Source organism: Raphanus sativus, chromosome 6 (assembly GCF_000801105.2).
Source record: "Raphanus sativus cultivar WK10039 chromosome 6, ASM80110v3, whole genome shotgun sequence".
Taxonomy (NCBI): domain Eukaryota; kingdom Viridiplantae; phylum Streptophyta; class Magnoliopsida; order Brassicales; family Brassicaceae; genus Raphanus; species Raphanus sativus.
In genome coordinates, this window is record NC_079516.1 from 23185283 (window position 1) to 23199493 (window position 14211).

The 14211-nt window shown below is 36.7% G+C and overlaps 5 protein-coding genes and 1 non-coding gene across 6 annotated transcripts; all 6 read left to right on the forward strand.

Moving 5' to 3' along the window:
- Positions 1 to 4078: 4078 nt before the first annotated feature.
- LOC108806365 (zinc finger CCCH domain-containing protein 21) lies at positions 4079 to 6560 on the forward strand (the record flags this gene model as incomplete). Its single annotated transcript, XM_018578456.2, is given in 8 exon segments — positions 4079 to 4280; positions 4558 to 4642; positions 4764 to 4904; positions 5012 to 5103; positions 5513 to 5701; positions 5778 to 5908; positions 5999 to 6101; positions 6183 to 6560. Coding segments are annotated over 8 exon segments (1131 nt in total). The 3' UTR covers positions 6402 to 6560.
- Positions 6561 to 7785: 1225 nt separating this feature from the next.
- On the forward strand, positions 7786 to 8736 carry LOC108808117 (glutathione S-transferase T3-like). The gene has a single exon (XM_018580309.1). It carries the CDS (start codon positions 7786 to 7788, stop codon positions 8734 to 8736), a length of 951 nt encoding a protein of 316 aa, XP_018435811.1.
- A 228-nt stretch (positions 8737 to 8964) lies between these two features.
- Positions 8965 to 9510, forward strand: LOC108808118 (uncharacterized protein At4g04775-like). Its single transcript, XM_056987088.1, has one exon. The coding sequence runs from the start codon at positions 8965 to 8967 to the stop codon at positions 9508 to 9510; it is 546 nt and encodes a 181-aa protein (XP_056843068.1).
- Positions 9511 to 9985: 475 nt separating this feature from the next.
- Positions 9986 to 11501, forward strand: LOC130496316 (uncharacterized). Its single transcript, XM_056988293.1, has one exon. It carries the CDS (start codon positions 10011 to 10013, stop codon positions 10860 to 10862), a length of 852 nt encoding a protein of 283 aa, XP_056844273.1. The 5' UTR covers positions 9986 to 10010; the 3' UTR covers positions 10863 to 11501.
- Positions 11502 to 11604: 103 nt separating this feature from the next.
- Positions 11605 to 11678, forward strand: TRNAV-CAC (transfer RNA valine (anticodon CAC)). Its single transcript has one exon. It is a non-coding gene; the product is annotated as a tRNA-Val (tRNA).
- An 81-nt stretch (positions 11679 to 11759) lies between these two features.
- Positions 11760 to 13447, forward strand: LOC108807113 (monothiol glutaredoxin-S12, chloroplastic). Its single transcript, XM_018579366.2, has 5 exons — positions 11760 to 12126; positions 12230 to 12303; positions 12826 to 12900; positions 13067 to 13093; positions 13174 to 13447. The coding sequence occupies exons 1-5, from the start codon at positions 11828 to 11830 to the stop codon at positions 13248 to 13250; spliced, it is 552 nt and encodes a 183-aa protein (XP_018434868.2). The 5' UTR covers positions 11760 to 11827; the 3' UTR covers positions 13251 to 13447.
- The last annotated feature ends 764 nt before the right edge of the window (positions 13448 to 14211 follow it).

The following is a 14211-nucleotide window of genomic DNA, read 5'->3' on the forward strand; positions in this document are numbered from 1 at the left end:
ATATATGAAAGTGGATCTTAAAATATAGAGAAAATTTTACATTATGTTGTAATAATTATATTATTTTATATATTTTAAATTTTAAGAAAAAGCAAATGAAAACATTAGATGGAGTCAACAACAATAATAACTTTAAGAAAAAGAAACTAACCGTGAACTAATAACTCCTTAGGGGAAACACAAAATACAACGTTGTATGGCAGCTATCAACTTGACAATATTAATATATCAGAACACTAACTCGACTTTGATCTCTGTTAAGGAAGCGAGGGGAACATTGGTCTCAAATGAACTCAAAACACGATAAATTGTCCCTCCAGCAAAAATTGTGTGAACGTGTTAAAAAAATATAAAAAGTGTCTCAAAACGTTATGCACTCATATATATATGATAGTAAATAGTCAGAGCATACGTATCTTCAGAACGACTCAATCTCAACTACCATTTAATATTTATACATGGGTGTTTCAAAAAAAAAAATAGAAAAATAAAAATAAAAATAGTAATCTTAGTAAATAAATATAATCTATTCTATTAAACGAGAATCATTGTAAACATTTGTCCTTGCAATTCAATGAAAAAATACTTTTGTGCCATTATATCTACTTCTAATTATATAAAAAATAGAATAAATGCATCTAAAGATTGGGGCGGGGAGGCAATTAGTCATTCCGATAAAAAGAGGCGGTTACATTTTTATTTACAGGAAGTGGTTTGTTTTCTATTAACTTGGACAACATAATACAAAGTACAAATATAAGAAATCACATTGATCCTCAAGTTGTGCGTTAGAACCAGTAGAAAGATTTTTTTTTCCTCTGATAGAATTAACATAACTTGAAGGATTACAAGGTGGAATGCGATGAAGAGATACATTTGCTGACGGACTACAGAGATGTCCCCAGAATCATAAGCCCAAACAAGGGAGACAGATTTAAACACATAGAAGCATAAAACAGAGATTCAATAGAAAATGGCCGAACTGGGAATCACACGAATCAACAACGCCTAGTAGAAAACCACATAAATAAAAGACCAGGTTGTAATCGAACTTCTCACTTAACCCTCGCCACAGCATGTCATTCAGCTGTCGAAACCATGAGTTCCCTCCAACACAACCCAAAGCCGATTTACCTGAAGTGCCGTAGACATTATTAGGCAAACTTCACTTGGAAATCGGACGATTTTCTGCTAAGGTTTAAAGACGAATAAACCACAGCAAGGGAGGCTTGAAAGACGACGAAACCACATCCTCTTGAAATCCATGCCAGCTAGAGCAGATCTGAGAAGCAAAGTGGTGATCTGCAAGTGAACATAGCCGAGAAGAAACCACTGGTCGAGGTAAACCACCTCTGGAGAGCCACTAAAAGGTGGATCCCTAAAGTATCTTCCAAAAGGAAGTGACTTATAACCTGATCTGGAATTTCTGGGAAATGAAAGAAGAGATTTTGATAGAGACTCAAACCAAAACCATCATTAAAACTTGAATATCACATCCGAAAAGCACATAAACTAAGGACAGAAAGTAAAGGCACAACGCCGAGGCTCGAAAGCCATCGAAAGCCAGTAGAAAGATATACCACATATATATTTTATTTGTTTTTCTATGTTAGTCAAATTTAAATTTATACAAAAATGACAGTTAAGATATGTTATACTGTTTTTTAAACAAAAAAAAGATATGTTATACTGTATAACTTATTTGTTAAAAATAAATAATTTTTAAAGAATCTATGTGAACATTTTTAAATATTTTAAATATTTTAAATTCAAATTTTGTAAAAAGAAATCAATCGAACATATATACCACTTTAAAAATGCGGATGAAAATCTAATGATTCCTTAAAAAAAGATGAACAGGCAAATATTGGTTGATCTGAACTAACATGACGATATGGTATTTCATAATAGCAAGGTAATAAATCTTTTCTATATATTGAAGATTTATTACTGTAAAAGCATATCTAATCTAAAAAAATAGGATGAATTGGCAAATGTTGGTGGACCTGAACTAACATGACGATATGGTATTTCATATTAATAAAGTAATAAATATTTTTTATATATTGAAGTTTTATGTACCATCTTTATATAAACACAAGCATAGAACACAATATTTATATAAACTAAAATCAAAGCAAATAAAAAGTTCTCTTATTATCTCAGATTCACAAAATATTAATTTTGTTGTTCCGATTTTAATCATGGCCAAATTATTATGTTCGTATTTCTTCATGTTCATGTTTGTGTTTTCAGGTAATTTTATTTTTCCATTCTAAATAATATCAAATTTTAAAAATTTACAATAATTACATGAAATATCTAAGCATGCACATATACACTATCTCATATCATAATTCCTAACATATTACTTTTGTAGTATTTACGGTGGCTCAGGAAACTAAGGAAAATCCCAATAAATTTTGCACTATGATCATCGATGAACAAAATTATTGTCAGTCTTCTGATTGTGGTCTAGCATGTTCTTCGGGGTACAATGGAGTTGGAAAATGTCTTAAAAATTCCAAAGCTGGTGGAAAACTTAGTTGTTATTGTATTTATAATTGTTAGAGAAGAGAAATTTAAATAAAAATATTGTATAATTACATAAGTTTTTACTCCATATGAATAAAATTGAGAATTTTCAAGCTTTCTTATGATGGCAGAGTAAACTTTGGAATCAGAAAATTCAGAATATTTCTAATATTCTGGCATGTTGTTATTGTTTGGACTATGCCACAACGAGACCGAGAAAATAAATTTCCATTATATATCTACACATAATTTTATGTGTTATACAATTTCCTTTTAAATAAGTCTAATTTTTCAGTTTTGTATGTATAGTTTATTGGCTATTTTATTAGTGATTAATTAAATTTTTCCAGTGTTGTACTTATAATTCTGGTTCACATTGTTTATACCACTATCCCTAGAACAAGACACGGAGGATTGAGTCTAAGTGAGAACGCAACGGACCACATTCGCCGTATGAGACCATGAGGAAGACGAACACGACAGCTTGGAGATCGAGCTTGCATGTGGCTTGCCGGCAGTTTAGGAGCAAGAACAGAGCACATCCACATGATAAGACAGAGACACCACAATTATATTTATTTTATATATTTTAAATTTTAAGAAAAAAGCAAATGAAAACATTAGATGGAGTGAATAATAATAATAACTTGAAAAAAAAAGAAACTAACCGTGAACTAATAACTCCTCAGAAGAAACACAAAACGCAACGTTGTACGGCAGCTATCAACTTGACAATATTAATATATTAAAATACTAATTCGATTTTGATCTCAGTTAAGGAAGTGAGGAGCACATTGGTCTCAAATGAATTCAAAAACACGATAAAGTGTCCCTCTAGCAAATTGTGTGTGAACGTGTTAAAAAGATAAAAAATGTCGGAAAACGTTATACTTGCTAATCCTATATGGATGGGCCAATAGACTTCTCATTAGCTCAATATAGTGGGCTTCTTTGGATCCTTCAACATCAAATGTTGTGATTACCAACAATACTTAGTTTATGTTGGGTCTGAGAAAATGTCTTATTCTCCACCCATATAGTATTAGTTTGTACAAAAGAAAACATGTCGTTAATCGAACAAAATTGCTGAATTTTTATTTTTGAAAATTTTCACAACGCTCTATTGAAGTATTTGAAATCATGGATGATACAAATTACAAAAGAATGTTAGAAGTTTATAAACTTAATGGGCACCAATTAAAGAGAGCCGTACTATAGACGTGCTCAATAATATTTAGGCAAGCCTTTAAAGGCCCAAATAACGTAGTGTTTGTGGAGCAGACAATAAAGATGGGTGGGTGTTATCAGGCAAATGTTGTGCTTCTGTCTCAATCTCTTTTCGCTTGTATCTCGATCGGTAATTAGTGTTTAGGGTCTCTCTGCTTCCCTGGGGATTCCGAATCTCCACCGTTTTGGTTCCATACAGATTCTCTTCTTGTCTTTTTGTTTTTTTCTTTTTTAATTTTCACACAGAATCCTAAAAAAAATACCCTAATTTTGATACATTAAGCTTTAGAACCTTCTCGAAGATACCTCCAAAGAGGAAGTTTGTGTCTGATTTGATTTGAAGGAAGATGCCTCCAAAGCAACAACCAAAGGCCGATTTGGCGAAAAAGCAGAAGCAAGTGGAAGACAAAACATTCGGTCTGAAAAACAAGAACAAGAGCAAGAATGTTCAGAAGTATGTCCAGAGTCTAAAGCAATCTGTTCAGCCTAAACCCGATGCCTCTAAAGTTGCAGCCAAGGTAACGAACTCATCATTCCTTCAATCTGCTATAATATCCTCTAATGAAATGAGTTTTGAGTTTCTTGATTGATTAGGACTTAGGAGTTAGTGTTGTCGATAGTGGAGAGTAGATATCTTTCCAACGAGTGTGTAAGAGAGAGAGAGAGAGAGAGAGAGAGAGTTTTTTGATGTAACAGTTAGTTATCTAGTTTTTTGATGTAACAGTTAGTTTTTTCTTCGATTAAACTCTTACAAAAAGAAAATGTTTTTACTCTTCTTTTTGGGTTTGAGGACAGAAAAAGAAAGAGGAAGAGAAAGCGAGAGAACAGGAGTTGAATGAGTTGTTCAAGGTTGCCATTAGTCAGCCTAAAGTTCCTGTAGGTAAATGTTTTTTTTTTCCATTAACAAACATGCTCTGATGTAAAGTTCAATCTTCCCTGTCTTGTTTTGATGATGTTTCAGCGTAGTATTAATAGAATATGGTTTTGGTGGTTTTTGGCAGGTGTGGATCCGAAGTCCATCCTGTGTGAGTTTTTCAAGGCGGGGCAATGTCAAAAGGGATTCAAGTGCAAATTCTCTCATGACTTGAACATTCAGAGGAAGGGTGAGAAGATCGATATTTACAGCGATAAGCGTGATGAAGGTAAAAAAAAAACCACAAGTGTAGGAACACACTGCCTTTTATTTACATCCTCCTTTGAACGATGGTCTTATATGTTTTTTACTTTCTGTAAAAAAATTGTTTTTAAGATGGAGATATGGAGGAATGGGATCAAGAAACCCTTGAAAAGGTTGTAGAATCGAAGAAAAATGAATATAACCAGAACAAACCAACAGATATTGTAAGCGCTTTCTTCTTTCTCTTTTGTATCTCAAACTTGTTGTTTGAAAGGCTTCTGGTTTCGTAATAATGCCTCTATTAGTATAATTTCTTTTGTTGATACACTACGCAAAGGCCTGAAAGTGATATCTTGTACAAATATTTAGCTATTAGTATGTGATGGCTACTACTCGTGAATTATGCATAGTGAAGCATCCGTTCTCTTCTTTTTTTTGTGCTGTGATCAATTTTTAGCTGATATTGGAAGGCTTATGTTTCATTGGGCTTTATTATGTTTCACCTTATTATGCATATTATGTTTCACCTTATAATATGTTGCCTTTAGCTAATAGCATTGGTTATCTTAGGAAGCTATTTGAGTCCTACATTGGGCTTTATATAATGTTTTTCTTACGGATATATAAATATAGGTTTGCAAGTATTTTCTGGATGCGGTGGAAAAGAAACAGTATGGGTGGTTCTGGGCCTGCCCCAATGGTGGCAAAGAGTGTCATTACAGGCACGCTCTTCCTCCTGGTTATATCCTTAAATCTCAAATGAAGGCTCTCTTGGAAGAGGAGTCACAAAAGATGCCAGTTGAAGAAGAAATCGAAAATGAGGTTTTCTACTCTTTCTTCCAGCTTTTTCTCAATCTGCTCATAGCTCCTAGCTTGATTCTTGTTCTAATTGTTACAGCGTGCAAAACTGAAAACGGCAACACAAATGACGCCTGCGCTATTTATGGAATGGAAGAGGAAGAAGATAGCTGAGAGAGATGCAGGTTTGGCTGCTTCTCAAGCTGAGAGAGCTAAGAACGACCGTATGAGGTAATCCACCATTCAATTCATCACCTTTGTTGCCTATCTGACTGACCTCCACTTGTTTTCTCTCATTGTTTTGTTCCTATGTAATGGCAGTGGTCGGGAGCTGTTTCTGTCGAATGCAAGCTTGTTTGTGGATGATGCTGAGGCTTTTGAAGAATACGAGAGGGAAAAAGAAGAGGAAGAGATTGAACAGAAGGTTAGCTCCTCTCTTTCTCTCATCATTTAAACCAACCAAGTCATGTTAATGGAGTCTTGAGTTTTTTTTTGTTTCTATCAGGCAAAGAACAAAGAAACAGAGGCAGGGACAAGCAAGAGTAGTGGTGATGCTGCTGAACAGACTTCAAAAGAAGTGGATGAAGACGAAGAAGATGATGATGATGATGATGATGATGATGATGACGATGATTTGGACATGGATGAGCTTGATGAACTGGAAGCAAGCTTGTCAAAGACATCCATCCAGATTCGTGAGCAAGGATCATCATCATCATCTTGAGATGAAAAACATTATGTGAGAGGTGTGGAAGAGAGGAAAAAGCATATGTGTTTACTTTTGTGTACTTTTGATAGATTTGGATTTTACAGACACACAAAAACCTATTTTGCAGGTGTTTTGAATAAACTTGTTCTAGATCTTCAAATAATGTCTCATCAAGGACTGGTACCAAGTGTTCTTTTTTTTTGTTCTTTGCTCTTTGTTGTGTATCTAAGAGCATGCTTATCGCGGGCTCTAAAGCCCTTGTCCTTATGTTTTTGGGCTAAAAATAAATGAAAAATGGTGAATTAAACTAAGAGACATCGCACAAAGTCCTTGGTTTGGATACAAATTGGACCGGTCCTTCAGACAGGTGTCAGCATGAGATTGGACATAGCAAATTAGGGCAAAAGAACTTTGTCTCGATTGACAAACCTATCTTCTTCTCTCCGCTCTCTCTTCTCAACGGCGACTCTCTTGGCGATTTTCTGTGTTATCTCCGCTCTCTCTCCGTCGACGGCGTGTTCCTTGGCGAATCAACGACGTGGGCTCCTTCATCTCTCTCTCGACTCAGACAGACATCGCGGTCGATCCGGACATCGCGGTCGATCCTTCTCCGATTCCATCCAGATTTCGTTCCCTCGACATCGATTCTCTCGACTGAGACCAACAAATAGGTACGTCGATCTATCTCCTCCGCATCTGTTGTTGTTGCTAGTTGATTCCGGTTTCAATTGTCGGTTTCAATTGTTGGTTTAACTGTTGTGATGTGGAATCTGATAATTGTGGAATCTGATAAGTGTGTACTTTTTTTGCTAAAATTTGGGTAATAATTGTGTACTTGATCTAAGAAAAAATATGGTTGATAGAGTAGTCGGTTTTAATTTTTGTGATTGGTTATAGAGTACTCGGTTTCATTGTTGTGATTTATTAAAAAGGTTTTGATCATGTTGGTTTCATTGTTGTGATTTGTTAAAAGCTTGTTGTAGTTTCATTGTTGGTTTAAATTGTTGTAGCTTTTGATCATAGAGTAGCTCGTTTTAGTTGGGATGTTGTGGTCACGTAGTTACTTGTAGAGTAGTAACTAATAAAAATCACTTGTAGTTTGTAGTTACTTGTAACTAGTTTATTGATAAGTTAATGCTAACGATTGTTTGTTTAGTTACTTGTAACTAAAAATCACTTGTAGGTTAGTAGTTTGTTTATAATAACTCACGATTGTAGGTGTTTGTTGTGTAATAAGTAGTGTAGTGGTTAATGGTAATAACTCACGATTAGACCTTGGTAGATAATGGTTTGGTGGTTGTCACTTATTACTTGTAGCATTATTGAACTATAAAATCCCATCCTTATGTAGCTAATTATATCTTTACTCCTCTTTCTCTCTTCTTTAAAAAAAACTGCTATGGACTCAACGAATCCTGACATGGATTCAACGAATTCATATAGCCAATATCGTAGTAATTACGTAGGGCTTCTAACCAGTCAAGGAGAAAATGTAGTTTTCTCTCAAGAAAACTTTCAAACCTTTCCTTTTGAAAGTTTTCCCTCTAGTGTTGGAGAACCCGACATCCCTCCTTTCAGTTCCCAACACTCAGAGGCTCCAGCTGTAACTGAATACACACCGCCGGTTGCTCGGGAGAGAAAGAAATGGACGCCAGCGGATGATGAGGTTCTGATTAGCGCCTGGCTAAACACTTCTAAGGACCCCATAGTTGCAAACGAGCAAAAGATGGGCACCTTCTGGAGACGAGTTGAAGCATACTACGCAGCAAGTCCTCACGTTACCCAGAGTGGTGGTGCGAGCTCTCATAAGAATCTAAAGCAGAGGTGGTCAAAGATCAATGGGAAGGTGAACAAGTTCTGTGGAGCTTACGCTGCTGCAGAGAGACGACAAACAAGCGGGCAGAATGAGAACGACGTGCTAAAGGAGGCTCATGTGATCTACTTCAAGGACTATAACACCAAGTTTACTCTAGAGCATGCTTGGTGTATCTTGAGGTATGAACAGAAATGGATGTGTCTCAACACAAATGCTACTGGTAAGAGGAAAACAACTGACGTCCATCCACAAGCTTCGAGTGCCACTGCCAGTGCCAGTGCCAGTGCCAGTGTTGATGTTGATGAACATGAGAAGCGCCCTGAAGGTATAAAGGCGGCAAAAGCAAGAAGGAAAAATGCTAAAGGGAAGTCTTTTGAGGAGTATAAGGACATGTGCAGCCTGAAGATGGTTGATCTAGCTCAGAAGGAGAAACTATGCAAGCTCTCCATACTTGACACTCTCCTTGCTAAGAAGGATTCACTCACGGAGGCTGAAGAAATAGTCAAGGATAAACTGCTTGCCCAGTATTTCTAACTATGAATCATATGTGTTAACTTGTTGTTTTATTTAAATTTTCTGTTTTCTTTGAACTATGCATTTTATGTTTGAACTCCCTTGTCTACTTCATCTTGTGGTTTATGAAATAAAATAGTGTGTTCCCTGTTCTCTACTATCCATATAAATATATCTTTGAAATATATGTGCTTTTAAATATATGAAATAAAATAGTGTGTTGTGCTTTTCATTGCAGGTTAAAGGAAAATGGGAAACTACAGCTATACGCAGCCATCATGGTCAGAGGATTATTATGACAACGACGCCGACGCCGACAGTGGGTACAGCCAAACAGAGGCTGATATACTCCTCGACCAAGCTGAGATTGATGCAACGCGGCGTCAGTACCCCCCCCCCCCCAAGCCTGAAGTAGAGTTTGGCTTCCCGAAAGAGTGCTACTGTGGTGGTGAACCACATACCGCCACTTCCTACACAGCAACTGATCCTGGGAGGAGGTTCTACACCTGTGCGAACAGAGACGACGGAGACTGCCATGTCTGGAAGTGGTGGGATGTGGCGGCTACAGAGGAGATCAGAGCCATATCCACACAGTGTCAGCAGCTCAGTGATAAGGTTGATTATCTCTCATTTCTGAGTGACTATGAAACTCAGCTTGATGAGGCTAAGGTACTGCATAACGAGACAGAGCAGAAGTTGGTGAGGTTTGAGAGAATTGGGAAACGCTTTGAACTCGTTCTAGGTGCTATGCTTGTTGTGTTAGTGATAATAGGTATGGTGATTATCTTTAAGTAGTGCTGGTCATAAGCTACTGCTTGTTGTATGTCTTTAAGTAGTGCTGTTTAACTTGTACTCGGTTTAAACTTGTACTCGGTTTTTATTGTAACTTGTAGTATCTTGTAATGAACTTGTAGTATCTTCTAATGAACTTGTATGTTATCTTGTGAACTTGTATGTTATCTTGTAATGCACTTGTAGTATCTTGTATGTGATGAACTTGTAGTATCTTGCACTTTGTATCACATGTATACTACTATTACACCTAAAAATCACATGTCTGGTTGGTACACTAGCAATCACAACACGAGTGTAAAAAGATCACATGCATACTACTATTTTAACTAACAATCACATGTCTTTGTTTCAGTGTAAAATATCACAAGAACCATCATCACGGGATGCCGTGTGTTCACAAGAACCATAATATGTCTTAAGCTATAAATATGACAAATGCCGTGTGTTTACAAATACACAAATCCCCCATCTTCTACTCATACTTTTTTTTCTCCACTTAAATGGCATCTTCTTCCCATTACCATTATCATTACAACATAAATGACGATGCAGATTTAGAAGTTCCGTTCGAGGAATTTTTTACCAACAATCCTATTCCAGAACCAAAAGAGCGGAAAAAACGAATTTTTATCGAGAGAAACCGAGAAGATGGCAACACCATGCTTTGGAATGATTATTTTAGCGAAACTCCTACATACCCGCACAATTTATTCAGGCGACGTTTTCGAATGAACAAGTCTTTGTTTTTGAGTATTGTGCATCGTCTCTCTACAGAAGTAGAGTATTTTCGACCTACACAAGATGCAGTCGGTAGGTCGAGTCTATCTCCCCTCCAGAAATGTACCGCAGCTATTTGTCAATTGGCGTATGGTGGTGGAGCTGATACAGTTGACGAATATGTACGACTTGGTGAAACAACAGCTGCTAAATGTTTGCACCATTTTACCGCCGCAATAATCCACTTGTTTGGCGATCAATACCTCAGACAACCCACACCGGAGGATCTTCAAAGACTACTCCAAATTGGTGAAGAACGTGGATTTCCCGGGATGGTTGGAAGCATCGATTGTATGCATTGGAAGTGGAAGAATTGCCCCAGCACTTGGAAAGGAATGTATTCACGCGGAACCAGAAAACCAACATTAGTGTTGGAGGCGGTTGCTTCATATGACCTCTGGATATGGCACGCTTTTTTTGGAGCTCCAGGTACCATGAACGATCTTAATATTCTTGATCGATCACCTGTTTTTGATGACATTATTAACGGGATAGCTCCGGAAGTAAACTTTTATGTCAACGGAAGGGAGTACAATTTGGCTTACTATCTGACGGATGGTATTTATCCAAAATAGGCAACTTTTATTCAATCTATCACACTACCACAGGGTCCCAAAAATTCTTTATTTGCTAAAAACAAGAATCCGTTCAAAAAGATGTTGAGCGTGCCTTTGGAGTCCTGCAAGCTAGGTTTGCCGTTGTTAGAAATCCATCTAATTTATGGGATAAAAAAATTAAAAATATTATGAAAGCTTGTCTCATACTTCATAATATGATTGTCGAAGATGAACGGGATTCAGACACTGTTGAAGAATTTCAAGATGAAAAATTTACATTTACCGTAAAAAAGTCTACAAAACAACCTATTGTGGATGGTCGTCGCGAAGAAGTTAAGGATCCACATATTCATCACCAATTAAAACAAGATTTGATTGAAAATATATGGGAAATGTTTGGACATCTTGAAAATTAGATATGATGTTTTAGTTTTTATGAATTCAATAAAATGTTGGTTTCCTTAATATTTCTTCTTTGTAATTTTTTTCCTTTTTCCAAGTTTCTATTATTTTCCTGTTTTTTATTTTAATGTTTAATATTAATTTTAAATAAATATTTTGAAAAAAAAAATCCTTAAGATACAACTACAAGTCCTAGCAATAATGTATTCATTTTGATGTGTCTCTACACTTTGTCTCTTAACATCATTATATTACTAAAATACACCTAAGGACTTGCTTTTTGGTCCTTGCAATAAGGATGCTCTAATATAGTTTGATAGACAAAATGATTATAAAGATGAATAAAAACCATCAAATTGTCTGGGTGGTGTAGTCGGTTATCACGCTAGTCTCACACACTAGAGGTCCCCGGTTCGAACCCGGGCTCAGACATCATTTGTTTTTAATTTCTTTTTTTTTTTTCTTAATTTCTTTTTTTTTTTTTTTTCTAATTTCTTTTTGGCTCAATGAAAAATTGAAATAAAGAGAAAACGAATAATCGGCTGAGAGAGAAAGATAGAGGAGAAGAAATCAACGCAGGCATGGTAGGCGCATCAGCATCAGCGAACCTCGCGAGCCTGAGATCGACGACGACGTCTCTGTTTACAAATCGGCCATTCTGTTTATCCATGTTAGGCGGAATCAAAAGCTCCCTCGCATTAAGGACATGTCTAAAGCCCCCCACACCTCTCCGATTCGCGACGTCGTGGCCAACACCTCCACACCACGTTTCTTCCGTTAGGGCCATGTCATCATCGTCTCCATCTCCCTCGCTAGAGGAGACGGTTAAGACGACTGTAGCAGAAAACCCTGTGGTTGTCTACTCCAAATCCTGGTGCTCGTACGGTTCTTCATTCACTCTTCTCCTCCTACTACTAACTAGAAATTCAAAATTGACCTCCTGTGATTGATTTAACGATTTCTATTTTTGTTATGTGGTGAAGATACTCGTCGGAAGTGAAGTCGTTGTTCAATGGGCTTCAAGTTAAGCCTCTCGTTATTGAACTTGATCAACTTGGTATCTCTCTCTCTCTCTATATATAGGGGATCTGGTTCACTAGTTTGCCATATTAGATTTTATTATCCATGTGTCTGTGATTTTGTTTTGATCTCAGCTTGTTACTTATAAGTCCTTTTACTCTGCATATACTTAATACTTGTTTTCAACTCTATATTTCTATTATTAGTTAAGAACTTTAAGATTGTGATGCTTACATGGGTGGGTCAGAGATGGTTTTCTGGACATTCTGTGATTTTGTTTTTTCTTTAGGACAATCTATTGATTGGATTGGCTTGTTGATGATACTGATGGTGGTGATGAAGAATCACATATAAAAAAGGATTTTTAATGGCTTAAAACACTTTCCTTGCCTGCCTTTGGATCTTAGACACACTACGCTAACTATTTTCACCTTCCTTGCTATCTTCTTACGCTTTGTCAATTGACTTTCTTGTTCTTACCTAGTTCTACGGCTAAACCATTTTCCGTTTCATGGTTAAACCTTTTTGAGTTGCTATCACGAATGTTTTCTTTTTTCAGGTGCAGAGGGGTCGCAGCTGCAGAATGTCTTGGAGAAACTCACTGGACAATACACTGTTCCTAATGTTTTCATCGGTTTGTTTCTTCTTTCTTCATTTTGGCCAACTGTAAAGTTTCTCTGATTCCTTGCCTCAAAATAGATTGTTCCTAAACGCGAACCTTCCTATTTGAGATCTTAGTCCACTGCATTTGCGTTTTCCATCACTTGACAAATCTGATTTTTATATTTCTGCTTGACCAGGAGGCAAGCACATTGGTGGCTGCTCAGGTAGGATCTTACTCGATAGCTTTTGTTTTTTTTTTCTCTTTTTCTGATAACTTGATCTCCATACGTTTATTGCTGCACAGATACGGTGCAGCTGTACAACAAAGGAGAGTTGGAGCCAATGTTAGCTGAGGCCAATGCCAAAACCGGTCAGAGCTAGAGATGAAAGCTGCTTACGTTTCTGTTTTTGTTTAATCAGAACCTCTGAACTAAAATTCTTGAAGTCGACATGATTTGCTGTCTACGTAGAGATTTCATAAGAACCTATTATGCGTGGAAGTAAAATAAATAAACAGGCAGACTGGTCTCTCTTACTAAACCGGGAGTTTGGTCGAGTCACTTGAAATTTGCAATCAATTTTTGGTCGGGTAATGCACATGGTTTGACTTTTGCCTTATATTGATTGGGGAAGTTTAAAAGATGAATCGTTGGTAAACGTTTTGGTACATACGGTTTGGCTCAAGATGACAAACAAACAAACAAACCGGGTTATAGTTAGACAACCCAAGTATCCCATTTGACTTCTTCCTTCTCGTCCAATGCGTAGTTGTTGGAGAGGCATATCATTTGATAACAACGATGTGGTTGCTGCAAACAAGAATCACCATCTTTTCAAGTCTCGTAATTGGATACCCTTTAAGTTTCAGTCAACCTCAAGCTTAGATTTCTTCAGAGAAATAAAATCCCCGGTGGAGGTCGTATATATGAGTTTAAAGCAGCTGCTGGGCGAGTTTGGTTGCCACATATCAGTAACACTCATATTATACAGTTTCTGATCATTTGGTGTGATGTCCTTGTTTCAGCATTCGTTTATACAACACATTTAAGTTCAGAACACACAAGAATCCATGATTTTTAGATCTTGTCCTAGCCGCATTACTGATGATTTGATTGAAGGATATGTCGATTATGATCGATACAAAATTGATCCGACATAGACTGATATAATGGTTGAGATGGTTAAAGATCTTCAATCCAAAGTTATTCATGGGGACATTAGTAAATGGTCATCATTCTTTCACAACCTCTTATGTTTTCCGATGAATGAGCCTCTTAGACTCTTCTCAACCACTAAAGTAGTTGAAACTCATTTGTCTAAATAAAACCACTGACCAGTTTGA

Coding starts and splice junctions, on each gene's coding strand:
- LOC108808117 (XM_018580309.1), top strand. CDS start 7,786: ATGGACTCAACGAATCCTGACATGGATTCAACGAATTCATATAGCCAA.
- LOC108808118 (XM_056987088.1), top strand. CDS start 8,965: ATGGGAAACTACAGCTATACGCAGCCATCATGGTCAGAGGATTATTAT.
- LOC130496316 (XM_056988293.1), top strand. CDS start 10,011: ATGGCATCTTCTTCCCATTACCATTATCATTACAACATAAATGACGAT.
- LOC108807113 (XM_018579366.2), top strand. CDS start 11,828: ATGGTAGGCGCATCAGCATCAGCGAACCTCGCGAGCCTGAGATCGACG. Junction 12,127..12,229: donor TACTCCAAATCCTGGTGCTC/GTACGGTTCTTC, acceptor TATGTGGTGAAG/ATACTCGTCGGAAGTGAAGT. Junction 12,304..12,825: donor TATTGAACTTGATCAACTTG/GTATCTCTCTCT, acceptor TTCTTTTTTCAG/GTGCAGAGGGGTCGCAGCTG.